Source organism: Ceratocystis lukuohia (genome assembly GCF_044167205.1).
Source record: "Ceratocystis lukuohia strain C4212 chromosome Unknown Supercontig1_pilon, whole genome shotgun sequence".
In the NCBI taxonomy this organism is placed as follows: Eukaryota; Fungi; Ascomycota; class Sordariomycetes; order Microascales; family Ceratocystidaceae; genus Ceratocystis; species Ceratocystis lukuohia.
In genome coordinates this window covers 2,625,553-2,641,826 of record NW_027263520.1, presented here as the reverse complement: position 1 = coordinate 2,641,826, position 16,274 = coordinate 2,625,553, and the positions used below count along the sequence as shown (strand labels likewise).

Sequence of the window (16,274 nt, the reverse complement as noted above, 5' to 3'; positions counted from 1 at the left end):
GGGCTGTTTGCCACAGGCAAGACAGGAAAGGATAGGAGATAGGAGGGAAGGGCGAGGCCACCAACAGGCCAGCAGTCGACGGCCAGCTCAGCCAGCAACGGTCAGGTGAGGTTCGGGTAAAGTCAACTTGTACTGTGCTGTGCACCTTTCAGCCTTGTTGGCTAGGCCGCTGTTCATGTTGATGCCCTGTATTACCGGCATCCAGATACGTGGAGAAGTGCAAAAAGGATGAAAAAAATTAATGAAAAAATGAAAAATGAAAAATGAAAAAATTAAAAGTGCAATGCAACGCAACGCAACGCAACGCAATGCAGACCGACGCAATACGACGGTAAGCAATACAAAGGCGGTAAGGTAAAGGCTCTCTCTCTGTCGCTCTTGTTCAAATCCGCCTTGAGATTGAGATTGACTTTGCCTTTGCCTTTGCCTTTGCCTTGCCCGCCTTGCTTGGACAGCAGCCAGCGCCAGTGTCACCCACCGCAGCCCAAAATCGCCAGTTCGGATTCCAATGCAACCTGCTAGCTAGGGCTGGGCTGACGACTCGGAGGAATTCAGAGTCCAAGACCAGGCTCTATCTCGCCTCGCCCGTCCACGCGGCCGATTGGCCTGCAGGACATGTGATATCGGGCGAAATCGAAAGGACGGGGGGGAGGGGGGCGAAGAATCAGATATTATACTGTTGGACCTGGCAATGGATAGACATGCAAGAGTCTTTTTGGCAGTGATGCAGTGTGTGGGTGCAAGGGGGTAGGTAGGGAACAGAGATTCCCGCGCTGAGGTGACATATAGATGTCTATGAACTTTCATTTGGGGAAATGCTTCCATTCCTGAGCCTGTCTTTCGAATGTCTTGGACTGAAAAGAAAGCTTGCGGCATGCCAGTGGCATCATAAGGCCAGGGTTAGGCGGTCGTGTATGAGGGACAAAGCCCGGGTGGTGATCGTGAGGGGGGCTAGGAAGGGACAACACTAGCTGCAGTATGTCGATAGGGGACCAATGGAAAGCAGGAAAGCAATGACGGTTAGTACAACTTACACGACGCTGGGCCCAGCACTGAGCTATGGCCTGCAGACGAGTCTGCAGCAGTGCAGTATCGGCACTTGTATGGGCGCTATCAGCAACTTTGGCTGTTACCAAAGCGACATCACAGGCTAGAGGCCGTGTGAATGATGGTGGCGCGGGCGGGTAAGGCAGCAGATTACTATCCCACCTAGCTAGAGGAGTCTCCCATCCGTAGCCTGGAACAAGGGCTGCTGTCGCGGCCATGGTGGGGGAGGAGCTGAACAAAGTTCGGCAATCGATCAAGACAGGATGGTGGTAGAATCATGGAGAGGCATGCAGAAAGGAGTGTGCAAGCACCCTCTAGCCAGAGCCTATTATAGGTGGTGCTTCAGGCCAAGGACGAAAACTCGAGAATAATTTGGTTGTGAAACAAAAGAACGCGGAGCTAAGGAACTAGAGCAGGAAACAAGAGGCTCTGCTCTGTAGCGCTGGGGCTTTGTTTCTGCCACAAAAGGCAAGACAAATAGCAGGGAACAAAGATGACAAAGAGGGATGAGAATCAGTGGTGGCGACGGCGATGATCTAGCGGTAGCCTTGTAGAAGAACAAAGAGAAGGTTATTGGAACTGCCGGACAGCGCGACCGAGGGCGAGGGTTGAAGGGCTTGTAAGTGGAATTTTTGGCATAAAAACAAGCCGCGAGACGCAAAAATAGCAGAAAAAAATAGGAGAAAAACAACAGGAAAATAGCAAAAAATTAGAAAAAAAAATACAAGACAAAAGGGCGCAACGGCAATGGAAAGGTAAATCTGATGGCAAAAAACAGAGGCACGCAAGCCGAGCTGCTCCTGTGGTGTTTTGGTGGTGTGCCTATCCCGCGAAGAGCTTCTGGTAGGCTCTCAAGGCGACTTTTTATGAGACAAGGCAAAGCGCCAGGGAGAACAAGCAGCCAAGGAAAAGAAGAAAGAAGCACCGCCGAGACACAAATAAGAGATAAACAGGCTGTCTTGATGTGAATATCCGAGTCAGAAGGACAATGTCGTGGGGGTTGAGATCAAACCAGCGAGAATGGGCTGGAGTTTCTTGTTTCGGCCTGCTTGAATCGAGACGAACAAAATAAAAACAAGAAGAGAAAAGTGACAAAGATGGCGAGGAAAACAACACGAGAAAAAAGCCTTTCCTATAGCTTTGTTTTGTTTGGGCTTCCCCTGGAGGTTCCGTCTGTTTTTAGAATCTTCTTATTCTTTGTTGCCTCTCAAGAGAGCCGTGAGCCACCTATATCCCAGTCTTCAGAGGAGACGATCGTGGAGGAAACGTGGAATGGAAAGGGAAAATTAGATTAGCCAGCTGAAGACGAAGGCGAAGGTGAAGGCGAAGAAAAGAAAGAGAAAAAGATCAGAAGCAGAAAGAAAAGCAGAAAAGGATCAACATGAAAACGCCAGACGCCAGACGCCAGAGGCAAAAGGCAAAATTCAGAGAGTAAGATAATGCATAACAAAAGGGAACGTGCAGTCCCGCAGGTGCTACATACCGGTATGCATTATCCGGCGGCGCAAGGATACTTGTGAGCAACAAGCCGAACAACCTTTGCTGCTCTCTGCTTCAGGCGTCTTCGTTTCCAAGCCTCTCTCCTCTCTCATTTACGGCCGCCCGCCCTGATTACGCTTGTCGTCCTGAAGGAATCCCACGCCTGCCCTCCTCAAGATGAGCCGGTCAGTCGCCTTTCATAGCAGGCAAGCAAGCAATGTCCCAGTCAATATTATACAGGCTCGCCAGGCCCCCCTCCTTCTTTCACGTGCACAAACAACACAGGAAAAGCACAAGTGACAATCAACAGCCTCTGCGTCTCTCTGTGCAAACAGTCCTGGGCCAAGGCATAAGTAAAGCAAAGCACCCCCCCCCCCCATCCAAGTCGACAAGGATGCCCGCACCTTGCCCAAGTCACTTGCAAGTCTCTGCTACCCTTTGCCTTGCCTATAAGCCCTCCCCTTGTCTTGTAAGTCTCTGCCAGCCAATCACCGTGTCCACAGAGTCCCATCGAATCGCTGCGCTGCGCTGCGCTTTCCCCTATTAGGATCTAGCGGGCCACCTCGTGAGAACCGATGACGGCTAATTCATCGGAGCGCAGGGCATGGCCAGTGTAAGTTAAGTACCTCTCCACAAGCACACAACCAACCACGCAAGTACAGTATATATCGTGCCGCCCGCCTCATTCGTGTGCTTATCAGCTCTGCACAGAGCCTTACCTTATTTTTTACCCCTCCTTAAGAGCCTGCTCAACCCCTCACCTGACTGGATCAAAGATTTCTCACATGGCCAGTCCAATTCTGAGGCGGGTGTTGGTATGTCCTTGCGCAGTTTTTCTTTTCTTTTCCGTCGCCGGCCGGGGCGAGGCTTGGCCTGGGCGCCGTCTTATCGCCAGCACCACGCTGCGGCTGCAGACTTGTCGGTCTGGTGGGCACAGCCAGCCAAGCTTAATATCATCCTGTGTCTCGCCGTGCATGCAGAGCGCCATCGTATAAAGAGAGTGCGCAAGTTGAAACGGGCAGACATAGCAATGTATCAGTGTGTCAACGTAGCAACACATCAATCAACACATCAGTGTGCAATAGCGGCGGTAGAAAAGAAAGCAGTCAAAACGGGAGAAAACAACAGTGCGTGCTGTGCATGCATCGTGGAGCCAGCGCTCTCGTTCCCTTCAAACACAGCCGCTTGTGTTCTTTGTGTCCATTGTATCTTTGTTGTATTCAGTACTTGACTTCCTCCGACACTTGTGAACAAGAGGAACAGGGAACGGGCACATGCGTCCATCCGTCTCAACCCACACCCACACCAACTATCGTCACGTGCCGCTTGTAGAAATAGGGTCTACCATACCCTTATCCCAGTACCAGCCCAACAGGCCCCCAACGGCACAGTCATGAAACTCACCCAGAATAGCAACGAACCACCAAGTCAGCAAGCAAAAGCTGACTGACACTTAAATATAGACTGGGCGAATTAGACGAGGTAGACGGACAAGGCCCAACCAACAAGCTTCAAGCTAAAAAAGCTCAAGCCATGGACCATGAGCCAATGTTTATGCGTTGCTTGAAGAACGGCAGGGCCTGGGCCTTGGTGTCTTGTGTTCTTGTGCCTTGTGCTTTGTGAGGAAGACGCTGTTGATGCCACACATTTAGAGACTCTCATTTCCTGGTGACTTTTTTTTCCTCTTTCTTTTTCTTTCCTGCTCACTCTGTTTCTTTATTCATCCGGAAGTTGTCCTGACTTTGTGCCTTTTTCTTTTGCTGAAAATCACCCCGTGATACCGGCTAGCTCTTTTTCTTTTTTTTTTTTTTCTTTTTTTAACCCTTCCACACGCATATTCATCACTCGCCGACAGCCACATCTACAACTACGTCTGCAGCCACACTCGCACAATGTCTCTTCACCGGCGACACAGCCACCGAGATGACCTCGGCAGGGACTTCCTTCGCGATACCTCTCTATACCCGTCTACGCCCGGCATCCATCGCTCTAGAAGCACTGCCTCGCGGGTCCCACCCTCTGCGCGCTTTCTCTCAGCAACACCCGCTGCCACTAGCAGCACTACTGCCCCAGCTTTCCTGCCTCTCTCGCGCACCACATCGACCGTGGCGCCAGGCTCGATCTCGGCTTCTGCCACGGAACCCTCGTCTATCACCGCTATCGACGTGCCATTGCCACTAGGCTCCTCACCACGTCGCCAGAAACACTACGTGCGCATCCGGGTGCCGTTACCTACCGGCCTTCCGCCGTCTGTCGTCGTTGCTGCTCTGCACACCTACACACCTGTCGTCCGCAACGAACCGCAGGTGACCAGCTATGAGCTCCTGTCCGATGTGCCGCGTGCGGCTGCCGTTGACCCGTTTTTTGCGCCTGTACCCTCGTCCGAGCCACTTCTAGCCGCCATGGCTGCCGGCGCTACCTCTGCCTCGACCCTATCATCTGCGCCAAGGTCGCCCACACTCAGCTCCGGCGCAGATGGCATAGAATATGATCCAGCAGCCTTTGGTGCCCCGATTACTTATCGCATGCACAAGCTCGTCCCGCTAGTGCCTACAAAGTGGGGCCGCACGGTTAGCTACCCTGTAACCTTGCAGATTGTGCCGGGTGGCCTGCGGAGCAGAGCCGATGCGCCAGCGGGAATCGTAGTGTGGTCCGAGTACCGCGTGGTGCGCGCAACAATAAAGAACGAGCAAGGCCGCACAGTTTTGGCCACAGACAAGTTTGGCCATGACATGTACGAACTGGTTAAGGTGGTCACGGCCGAGGCGAATCGGCTGATGGTTGGCATGGTAGGGAAGAGCATGGAACAAGCGCATCGAGATTTGTGCCGGAAGATTATCGAAGAGGTCATGGAGAAGCGAAAAATGGAAAGTGTTTATGAGAAGTACATGTGAAAAGGGACAAGCATTGTAGCTATGGCATATAAATTATATAGAGGAATTGTGTTTTTATTCATACATTCACATAAACGTACCGCCGGATAGGTTTCCGAGTGCCGTTTTGTCTTCCTCCTCCAAGTTCTTTAAATAGTATATACTAGCTTGGCGCCGCTGACATTTCCCTTCTTCAAGTAATCCAGGCCAACAAAGATACCCTCAAAGCTCTTGCCGCCACGGTTGAGATCGACCTTCGAAGGCTTGAGCTTGCCCTCAGAAAGCCAGCCGGCGGCAAGACTCCAAATCTTCTTTGCAAACTCGTAGTTTTCCATGTCGGCCGGAACCTCGGCGACAAGCTTGAATGGTTCGCCGAAAGCGGCATAAAAGACAGACATGTCCACCTGGACCTTGGGGTTGACCTCCTTGATAGCATCTTCCACGCCTGGCAGCAGCGATGAATACTTGCCACCTTCGGTTGACAACGCCTCAGCACAGAAACGCCCGGTTTCAGGTTTTGAGATGGTGTCCCAGGCATAAGCCAGCTTGTTGTTGGTGAGCTGACGGATGGCTGCGGCTGAGCCAGCATCGTTGTAGTCAAAGACATGGTCGGCACCGAGTGCCTTGACCAGGTCAAAGTTGCGCGGCGAGCAGGTGGTGATTACTTCGAACCCCGAAAGCTTGGCAAACTGAATGCCCATGTTGCCCATGGCCCCGCTGCCGCCATAGATCAGGATGGTTCCTGTGCTAGAGCTGGTTGGTGAAGGCAGTGGGAGGCCAAGCTTCTGGTAAAGACCTTGGCCCTGTGAGCAGAGAAGAGAAAAGAAGGCGTTAGCGAGTGTCTGTGGGTGAGGAATAGGGAGGGCAAGAAGACAGATATAGCCAGAGACCAACTTACCGCTGTGGTTACTGCAATGCCTAGAGTTGCAGCTTGCTCATCACTGATGTTATCGGGCGTCTTAATCTGAAGATCACCCTTAACTACAATGTAGTTGCCGAAGCTGCCATTCACATGGCTCAGGCCATTGCTATTGGACACGCCTTGTGGTTAGCCATGCAAACATTTCCTGGGACTAAAGACTGCACTTACCCGCCGTTTACGGGACCTGAGATGCGGTCTCCCTTCTTGAACTCCTTGGTCACTCCAGAGCCGACTTTTTCCACAATACCGGCATAGTCGCAGCCGAGATTAGCACCCACGCAACCAAAGAAGTCAGCCTGGTCGATGTGCTTCCAGTCGGTAGGGTTCAGGGCCACAGCCGTCACTTTGACAAGGATGTAGTCCGGACCTGGTAGCTCCGGCACAGCAACGTCGAGGATCTCGGCTTTGGCGTTGGCGGTAACGGTAATAACACGGTTGGATGACATGTTGAGTGAGTAGTAGAGCAAAAGATGTATTTAAGAGATTGATGAAAGAGAAAGTTAAAGAGTTGAGCAAACAATGGCAACAATCAGTGTAGCTATTGCCAGTATTTATACACATTGCCCTTCCACCATTCTCGCTGGATTAATAATCAACACCAGGCAGACGTGTTTAACTTCATGATTTTGGGTTCCATGGATGCTGCGCCAAAGCATCGGCGAGAACGGAGCTCGATAGTTCCGTTCATTCCTCTTGCTTAGTTATCCGTCATTGTTGCATGTATAGGTGTCGTATGGGAATCTCCGTCCTCCTGTCATCATCACCAATACGACATGTGTTGCAGCCTGTATTGCTTTTTGTATTGATTTATAAAAGGAGTAAGATTCACACCCTATACCGGCGCTTACCCGATGTTATCCCGGCTAGATCCATTCTCCTTGCCACAAACGCTACTTTGCTGTGGTCACGTGCATGTCCGTCCATGAGCTCAGAAACATAGGGTTAAAATACCCTGTCCCCAGACTAAGAATATAAGAATAAACCCCCACCGGATCTGTGTAAATAAGCATAGAAGAAGCCCCGCATGCAGGGACCGTGCAATCCGCAGAAAAACACACTGTTAGGCACTTAAGTGCCGCGGCGCTTGGCCACGTAAACTGCAGTTCTACCCACAGTGCGTCATACTAAGCCCTTCTGCTTCATACCTGTAATATTTGGCACACACACAACTCCCCTCCCCAAAAGTCACGCTCTGCACCGCCCACGAGGCACACTTTTGCCAGCTGCCAAGAAACAAAGCAACGAATCTGCCAGAGAGGCACTGACATCATTGTAGGCAGACGTTTTGGAGGGCAGAAGTTTGCCTGGCACGAGTGCACACCCCAATAAGAGCCAAGAGCCCGGCTTGGCTTTGTCCCCCCTTAGTCTATTTATCTATCTCCTCCCAAAGCTTAGCTATTTAGCTTAGAATGCAATAATATAAATCCTAAGGGTTCCCTAGAACTAAAAAGAGGTCACTTCCACATTCCTTTTGCCTTAGCCTCGACCTGTTTGTTATTCTTTCTACACTCGAGTCCTTGTATAACCACGAGCCTCTGTATATAATCTCCGATCTCTTGATACTTCCAAGTTCTCGCATAACAACCACACACCCCGCCGTCGCAACATTAAACTACCCCATCATGGCAGCAGCCTCCTTCATTCAACGCCACTCGTGGCTGTTGATATTCGCCGTGGTGCTGGTGATCCTCCCCGGCCGCGCCTCTGCTTTTGGCGCCGGCAACATCCCGTCGATTGCACAAGTCGAAGGCCAAAACTGGCGTCATGGAGGTCAGTAGCCGTGCTCATCCAACATTAGCGTTTCTCCCCTCAGTTTCACTAACCCACGCGCCTCTGTAGATATCGAAGATATGCTTACCACTATTGCTTTCCTGCGAGGCAAGAAATGGAGCTCCATGGCCATAAAACGTGTTTATTTTGGAAACTGGCTTCGCGACTATTCACAGGCCCTTGACGTTGGTAGTTTAAAGGGCCCCGTCAATGCTGAGACCATCCGGATTCTCGTGCGTATACTTTTTCCGCCCTCTGGTGCGTTTCTTGTCTAACCTGGCTTCCCTCCAACCTCTAGATCTGGGTCCTCGCCTTCATGTCCTTTGGCTATGCTACGGAAGAATTCGAGGTCACTGCCGACCGCCTCGGTGTCTACCGTGCCGAGGAACACATCGACAATCCCCTCGGTTATGCTGATGGGGCCGATGCCCGCAAATACGACGAACGCTTACGCGGGCCCGTGCAACCTATCGAGACGGAAATCGATCCGCGTTCTGGCATGAAGAATTATATTGCTAATGAGTCTGGCAACTGGTCAACTAGCGCCGGCTACCTGCGTTACAGTCTCGGCCGCAGTATCCACTATGGCCGCGAATACACTAGTGGCTCCGGCCGAAAGGGCAAAGAGGAGGATCTATGCGAGGCCCTACGCTGTCTTGGCCAGTCGCTGCATTGCCTTGAGGATTTCAGCGCTCACAGCAATTACTGCGAGCTGGTGCTCAATGAGATGGGCCTCCATGGAGTGTTTGCGCATTGCGGCACTGATTCACGCATCAACCTTGGGGGCAAGTATGTCTTTCCACTAGTTACTGGCACCTTTGGTGCCGTGGACTTCCTCCACTCGGTTATTGGCGAGGCTACAGACCAGTTCACACAGGCTGAGGTTGATGAGGTTGATGTTGCGCTTCTGACAGCTGAAAAGGGCCAGCTTGGCAACAGCGGTGGCACTAACCGCAGTTTCGGAGGTCGTAGGAATAGCAGTGCCTCGTCTTCCTCCGACTTCATCTCCATGCTAGGCCAGATCCCCAACGTTGGTGGCGGCTTCGCTTCGCAGGCTCGTAGTCTGCGTGCGGCTTCGGAGGAGCAGGAGCGAATCAATCAGTCGCGTGGTGCAGACAACGTCAATCTAGTTCCGGGCATGAGCACTAGCTTCGACCCAGTAGAGACATCGCGCAAGATCTACCCAATCCTAGAGTTCCGTGACAAGATTGCACGTGCCATCCATAGCTTCATCTCCAAAATCCCTGGCCTCGAGAAGCTGCTTGACACAATTAGCGAGAGGCTCACAGCATTTGTCCTCGGCCTTTTAGCGCCCTTTATCCGCCCTATTATCAAGGCTGTATCGGCTTCGCTCAAGGATGGCTCTTCAGGTATCATCTCAGCCAGCGAGCATTCTCAGCTGGGCCCATGGAAGAACTCGCGTTGCACGGACCCGACACATTCCATGTTGGCCAAGGACCACTTCACCAATCTTCTCAACTCGTGCGCTGGTCGTGTAGCATCTACTGTGCTGCAATATGCAGTCCCGTAAGTCTTCTTTCTCTCTCTCTCTCTCTCTCTCTCTCTCCCTAAACTATCCTAGTCTTCGAAATTTTAGGTAAAAAGCTACTAACAAATTCGCCCTTTAGTCGCGTTCTATATGCATGGGAAAACCCTGGAGTCCCTGTGGACGAAGTTGTCAATGACATCCTCCAAACACTACACCACCCTGCCCTGCGTAACGACCACGTTGAGATCCACCGCAACATGTTCAACACTGTGCGCAAGTGGTATGATGAGCACCCTAGACGCAGCCAGATTGAACACCTCTTGTCCTCCGAGTCCGTAAAAAATGGCCACAATCATGTGCTGCACGGCTCCGGTACAAAAAGCCGCGGGGGAGGCCATAGCCACGGCGACTGTGGCCACGGCAAAACCAAGGACGGCTTGTGGAGTAAAATCCCCAAACGCGATCTCGATTCAGCAGGCCCCGGTATGGCATATGGTGCTTCTAGTGGACAGCCAGCATCGCATGAAAACTATGGCTACTCAAATGATGGTTCTAACCCACCATATGGAGCCATTCCGTCTATGCCGTCAGTACCCGGAAGACCGGGTGCACAAGACTCATATTGGATGACTGGCTCCGAGAGTCATGGCTCGCATGGTCATTCGGCATATGGCAGCGAGCATCAGCAGCCGTACCAACAACAGCATCCACAGCATGGCCAACCCCCTTATGGCCAGCCCCCTTACGGCCAGCCCCCTCACGGCCAGCCACCATATGGACAACAACATCCCCCTCATGGCGGCTACCCACCCTATAGCCATCCTCCACATGGGCCACCACATGGCCATCCGCCCTATGGCGGAAACCCTCCATACGGAGGACCAGGATGGTGACGGGACTAGAATGAAAAGAGCCGGAGATGAATAGACCGGGGAGGAGCAGATCACTCACAAGAACCTTGTAATCATCGATAGCATAATACCGTATATTAGACACAATGTATCACCGTTGTTTAAAAGTTCTGGATTGATAGGACAGCCCCACTAATTGGAACATCTTTTATCACACCACTTCTTATTTGTGATAGATTTTAGGGTTCGAACCATGTAACCCAAGAATATCGGACCCAGCTCTTTTACAGTGCTATGTAGGCTATTTACAGCGGGCTCAGGCCATCTCGGCCTTCTGTAATCTCTTCGCTTGGTCAGAACACCAAAAAAAATTCTTGACTTTTCATCTTCGTCGTCATAATTTTCACTGTTTTCTTTTTTTGCTCGTCTCATTGTTTCCACCGACACCTTGGCCTCTGTACCTTCTACGGCATTCTGTCCTTTCGGGTTGCCCTTGTACCATTAAGCTCATCATTTTCTTTTATTCTTTTTTCTTCTTTGTACTATAGTCTCCTCTTCTCCGTCTCCCCGCCAAGCCCCTCATACAACCAACCACAATCACAACCACAACCAGTCACCATGTTAAAACAGTCCATCATCCGCTCTTCTCGCGTCGCCCTGCGCTCGCAATCTATCATCCGGGTCCCCTTCGTTTCCTCCATCCCTGCCGCCAGATCACCAGCCACTGCTGTCCCCCAGTCTGCCTTCCGGTGGTATAGCTCCGAGGCTCCCCCCAAGGAGGGCGAGGCTTCCCCAAAGGAAGGTGAGGCCGCGCCTAAGGAGGCTGACGATGAGCTCAGTATCTTGAAGAAGAAGCTAGAGACCAAGGAAAAGGAGGCTCTTGAGTTCAAGGTACGTTTTCCAACTTAAGGGCTAGAAAAGCAGGTCTCGGAACAGGTGCTTGGGTGGTCTTCCATCTAACCATTGCCCTCGTTTTTGTCTCCACCAACCAAGCGCCTCGTGCTAACCTAGTCCTCCACAGGACCGCTACCTGCGTTCGGTCGCCGACTTCCGCAATCTGCAGGACCGCATGACACGCGACATGAAGTCGGCACGCGACTTTGCCATCCAGAAATTTGCCAAGGACTTGACTGATAGCGTTGACAACCTCGACCGTGCGTTGGTCATGGTACCTGAAGCAAAGCGTACTGCGCCCGCCGACGATGCGGCTGCCACGCTGACCGCCGCTGACGCTGCCCTGTATGCTCAGGACCTGGCCAACCTCTACGAGGGCCTGAAGATGACGGAGAATATTCTTGTCAGCACGCTGGCCAAGCATGGCCTTGAGCGCTTCGACCCTGAGGGCTCCAAGTTCAACCCCAACGAGCACGACGCTACCTTCATGGCACCCCAAGCCGACAAGGAGGACGGCACGGTCTTCCATGTCCAGCAAAAGGGCTTCAAGTTGAACGGCCGTGTGCTGAGAGCCGCCAAGGTCGGTGTTGTCAAGAACGCTTAGAGTGAGAAATCAGGTTCTAGCACAGAACCGGGCGCTACTCTGAGTGCTGTATCTCTTTTGTTTGTAAATCAATATTTGCGGAAGTCCCCCGCCCTCTCCTTTTAGGAGAGTAGCACACATGACCAGCTATATATATCTGTGCGTGTATGGCCGGTCATGGTGTTTGCTGCTCCCCGTGTACTATTATAACGACTTCTAAACAAAGCTTCAACTACTTCCCCCCCCCCCCCCCCCAAAAAAAAAAGAAAAAAACTGAACTTCCACGTCCACTTCTCCTTGTCAAAATGTCTTCATGCATGCCTGCACTTTTTTCTCCCATGTTGATCATGAAAACTATAGGTTGGGGGCTGTCTACATGACTTTTTTCGTCTTAATGTGTTCACATGTCTAAATTAACTCTGCATCTCTTTAATGAACAATTTCATAGTCCAAAAAACACTACATTGTCAATTCGCCGTGCTCTATAAAAAAACTGCTGCTAATAGGAAAACAACTCAGCCAGCGACTGGATGCGGGTCGTGTGTTTCTAACCAAGGTCGCGCGGCCGTCTCCCTCTATTTCTTCTTCTTTGGTGCTGCTGTGGCCTTTTTTGCTGGCGCTTTCTTTGCCGGCGCCTTCTTTGCCTTGGGCTTTTTGATATATTTATCGTTCTTAAGATCCATATCTTCCTTCTCTTCTGCGTCAGGCTCCGGGTCGGCCTGGCCGTCATCGTCGTCTTCCTCAATTGCTTCTTCAAGATCGGGAACGTCCTTCGCAAGTTTCTTAGTGGGCAGGCCCGTGGTGGCGGCCTTCATGAACGGCATGGGATGTTTCATGTTGTTATAGCTATGAGAAAAGGATAAGCATGTGTTAGTAAATAGGCGCATTGCTAGCTAGGGTAAGCGTAGTTAGTGTTAGCCATGGAAAAGTAAAACTCACGTCCTAGTAAAATGCGTCTTCGTCTGCGTCTCAATCTTGACAAGGCTTTCGTCCTGCGGCCCAACGCCCAGCTCCATCATGGAATCGAAATCGTCCCTTGTCAAGTAATAGCTATCCATCAAGTCAATGACCCGTGGTACGGCGTCCTTGCCCTCGGCAAAAAGCGATTTGACAGTTTGGTTCCAGAGCACCGGCAGATATTGCTGTCTAATTTCGTTATGGTCGCCAGAGGATTTGAGTCGCATGTGCGAGTGAATCTCCCGCACATAGCGGCTTAGCTTACCAGCCTTGCTGTTGGCACCAAGCCACGATGTGAAGGCTGGCTGGCCCAGAGATCCATAAACGTAGCTGGCTGGTCTGACTGTACTGAAGACGGCATGCGTCGGCATCAGACTCCACTGTTGTTGCGGGCCGTGGATCATGCGGTCGACCAGGTCGCCATCACTAATGCTCTCAGCGGCCTGATCAAAGAGTTCTAGAGCCTTAAGTCTAGCTTCGCGTGGGTTGTTGAAACCAGTTCTGTTAACCTCCATAGGTCTGCAGCGGAGATAATTCTCCTGTATCATGAGATATGAGAATTCGTGATCGTTGAAGTAAAGTTCAATCTTGTCGTTAAGCGTCGCATTGCTGGAAGGTAGAAAAAGTCCGCCAGCCAGAATCCTACTGCAAATATCCCACGGCTTGAGGATGATATGTTTCTCCCATGATTTGCTCATCTGCTTTCCCTTATTCAAGTCCATGGTGCTCTGATCCAACTTGGCTGCTGCCACCATGTTAATGATTTGTCGGATATCCCGATTACTGCCCTCGATGATAGCATCCAAAGCTATAACGGGTATCTTGATTCCTTCACGGAAGCAAATAGACATGATCCGAGATCGTATCTGATCAACCGTCGGGCGCTGGAAGGGGATGTTAAAAGCGACAAGGTCAAACGGCTTCATTTTAGGCAAACGACGGTCATTGCAAATTAGAATCAGAGGCACCTCGGTCTTCTTGCAAAACTTGGCCAGCGCACCCACACCACCGCGGTCGCCAGCTGACATACCATCAACCTCGTCCATGATAAGAACCAACTTCTTGCGCTTGTTGTCAACATCCTTGCCATCACCAGCAAAATATCCCAGGAGAGACGTGTTGTTCATCACATCACTGAGGCCATCCTCCACCATGCGCTTGCTGCGCGTATCACTGGCGTTACTTTCAATGACATCATAGCCCTCTAATTGCGCAGCTAGATGAGCAGAAGTAGTCTTGCCGATTCCAGGAGGGCCAGAAATTATAATAGCACGTGCACCGCCCATGCCATCAGCACCGCGCCTTTGAAAATCATACTTTTTGTGCTTTGGCCAGTTGTGCAGCCAAGACTGTATCTTTTCCACATTGCCCTTATTACCACAGATGTGAATCATTTGTGTGGGAGCATACTTGGTAGTCCACAACTGCGCACTTGGGTCAACAGGCGCCTTGGCGGGCACCGCTGGCGCAGCAGTTCCTCTGGCCGCTGCTGCCTTTTTGGCTGCTGCTTCAGCCTCAGCCTTACGGCGCTTTTCTTCAGCTTCCATAGCTTTAGCCTCTTGTTCAGCCTTCTTGCGCTCCAAGTCCTTCTTTTCACGAGCCTTTTCAGCACCCTTGCCTGTGCCGCCATAGGCAGGGAGTTTCCGGATCAGCTCAAAAAGACCCTCTTCGTTGATAGTTTTGATTCCATGAGCTTTGATCTTTGCTAGCTTCGAGGGGCCCGCTTCCTCTCCTAGAACAACATAGCTGGTTTTGGTGCTCGGCTGGCCGGTGACTTTGCCGCCAAACTTTTTAACGAGTGCTTGGGCGTCATCGCGACTGATGGTCTGGAGCAAGCCCGTAAATACGAAAGTCAACCCTGCAAGACACTCATCTTCACCCTCTGGAAGCTCGACAGTCCCGGCCAGGGGGGGAGGAGCAGCAGCGTTGCCGCCCCCTTTGGCCTTGCGCCAATCAAACTTGGCAGATGGATCCTTGGGGGGCGGGGTGGGGGGTCTGACAGTGGGAATAGTATCGAGGATGTTCTGGATCTCTGGAGCCTCATCAGTATGTGTCTTGGCCTTCGGGGCGGCTCTAGGTTTTGCGGATGCAGGCTTCTTCTTTTTGGGCCCTTCGACTTCAGATTCAGATTCGGCCACTGGTGACTTGCGCTTTTTCGATTTTGACGCGACAGGCTTGGCCCTGGCTTTAGGTTTGATGTCTTCTCCGTCGCTATCGATTTCCATATATTCGTCCTCGTCCCCTTTTCTTCCATAATCAGCCCGGAAGATATCATCACCGCTATCGTCCTCAAAGGCGTCCTCATCAGGTGTCGGTGTGTGTTTAGGTAAAGCTCTGGTAATACGCTTTGTAACAGCAGGAGCTTTGACTTGAGGTATGTTCTCCTTCTTCATAGGGCTTAGTCGAACGGGAACCTCCATGCTAGGGTCAAGCGGTTTCTTGACCTTGGGCTTGGTCGCATTAGAAGAAAAGTACTCGCTGGCAGAGATTTCAACTTCGGGTTCTTTCTTGGTCTTTCTAGTAGAAGCCTTAGCCGGAGTCTTTTTAATCTCAACTACGTCGTCATCGGTATCGTCATCAACTACTTTGCGGCCCCCTAAATGCGTGTTGTTAGTTTTTCCTTCCCCCAATCGTTACGCTTTGCAATAGTGACTCGACTGTTGCTTACTTGTACGGCGAGTAGCAGACTCTGCACCGGCCTCAGACTTTTTGTCGGACTTGTCTTCAGCCTTTTTAGGCGTAGTTGTCCCTCCGGGACGCTGGAAAAAAGATCTGATATCAGGCATCGTAATGTCCCGTGATGCTGCTTGAGCTCAACAAAGAGTTCAACACGTGATGAGAATCAGGAGAACCAGAAGACTAGGGCAAGCTAGACCAATGAGGTTTCCACAAGTATATGGCAATAAGCAAAACCCGATGTAAACAAAGAGCTTTTTGAAGACTAAGCAGAAACTGGTCGATAAAATGTTCTGCTTGGTTGCTTTGTTTGCTTTCGGGCTAAACACACGCAAATGAGTTTAATTGGTTTCGCGTCATCAATGCGTGCCTCGCCCTGCTTGAGGATTTACCACGACTAAGCCGAACTCCTGGTGGCTACACCAGGCAGGACGCCTGATCACGTGCCAATAATTGTGGCGCTAGCTAGGGTGGAGCCCAGACTAGACAAGGCTATAGTGGGGTCAGCGATGCCATGAACCAGCCAATAATAAGGCTAGGAAAATCCAAGCGACTGCCCATTTGCTGGTCAAGCTTTGTGACGATTCACGATATTTGACCTTTGTAAATTGGTGTTCGCTTTTCTCTTATTGCCAATTCTGCTGCCCGAACCCTGGCCTCACGACCGAAGCCATCGGCTATCCCTCCCTTTTCTTCGTGCCCTAAGGCATCCAGGCGCCAACGAAAAGTGAAA

At 51.3% G+C, this 16,274-nt stretch overlaps 6 protein-coding genes across 6 annotated transcripts; 3 read left to right on the top strand and 3 right to left on the bottom strand.

The window, feature by feature from the left end:
- Nucleotides 1-803: 803 nt before the first annotated feature.
- Nucleotides 804-1,265, bottom strand: HOO65_010671 (uncharacterized protein; the record flags this gene model as incomplete). The annotated part of the gene is made up of 2 exons (XM_071006215.1): nucleotides 804-971; nucleotides 1,035-1,265. The coding sequence occupies 2 exons, from the start codon at nucleotides 1,263-1,265 to the stop codon at nucleotides 804-806; spliced, it is 399 nt and encodes a 132-aa protein (XP_070862493.1).
- A 3,153-nt stretch (nucleotides 1,266-4,418) lies between these two features.
- HOO65_010670 (uncharacterized protein) lies at nucleotides 4,419-5,420 on the top strand (the record flags this gene model as incomplete). Its single annotated transcript, XM_070999774.1, has 1 exon — nucleotides 4,419-5,420. One exon carries the CDS (start codon nucleotides 4,419-4,421, stop codon nucleotides 5,418-5,420), a length of 1,002 nt encoding a protein of 333 aa, XP_070862492.1.
- Nucleotides 5,421-5,548: 128 nt separating this feature from the next.
- HOO65_010669 (Protein TOXD) lies at nucleotides 5,549-6,767 on the bottom strand (the record flags this gene model as incomplete). Its single annotated transcript, XM_071005924.1, has 3 exons — nucleotides 5,549-6,241; nucleotides 6,298-6,427; nucleotides 6,490-6,767. The coding sequence occupies 3 exons, from the start codon at nucleotides 6,765-6,767 to the stop codon at nucleotides 5,549-5,551; spliced, it is 1,101 nt and encodes a 366-aa protein (XP_070862491.1).
- A 1,176-nt stretch (nucleotides 6,768-7,943) lies between these two features.
- On the top strand, nucleotides 7,944-10,473 carry HOO65_010668 (Heterokaryon incompatibility protein Het-C; the record flags this gene model as incomplete). Its single annotated transcript, XM_071005468.1, has 4 exons — nucleotides 7,944-8,091; nucleotides 8,161-8,324; nucleotides 8,390-9,618; nucleotides 9,720-10,473. 4 exons carry the CDS (start codon nucleotides 7,944-7,946, stop codon nucleotides 10,471-10,473), a joined length of 2,295 nt encoding a protein of 764 aa, XP_070862490.1.
- A 576-nt stretch (nucleotides 10,474-11,049) lies between these two features.
- HOO65_010667 (GrpE protein -like protein, mitochondrial) lies at nucleotides 11,050-11,929 on the top strand (the record flags this gene model as incomplete). The annotated part of the gene is made up of 2 exons (XM_071006087.1): nucleotides 11,050-11,322; nucleotides 11,453-11,929. 2 exons carry the CDS (start codon nucleotides 11,050-11,052, stop codon nucleotides 11,927-11,929), a joined length of 750 nt encoding a protein of 249 aa, XP_070862489.1.
- A 554-nt stretch (nucleotides 11,930-12,483) lies between these two features.
- On the bottom strand, nucleotides 12,484-15,651 carry HOO65_010666 (Replication factor C subunit 1; the record flags this gene model as incomplete). Its single annotated transcript, XM_071005371.1, has 3 exons — nucleotides 12,484-12,754; nucleotides 12,848-15,461; nucleotides 15,534-15,651. 3 exons carry the CDS (start codon nucleotides 15,649-15,651, stop codon nucleotides 12,484-12,486), a joined length of 3,003 nt encoding a protein of 1,000 aa, XP_070862488.1.
- Between the last annotated feature and the right edge of the window lie 623 nt (nucleotides 15,652-16,274).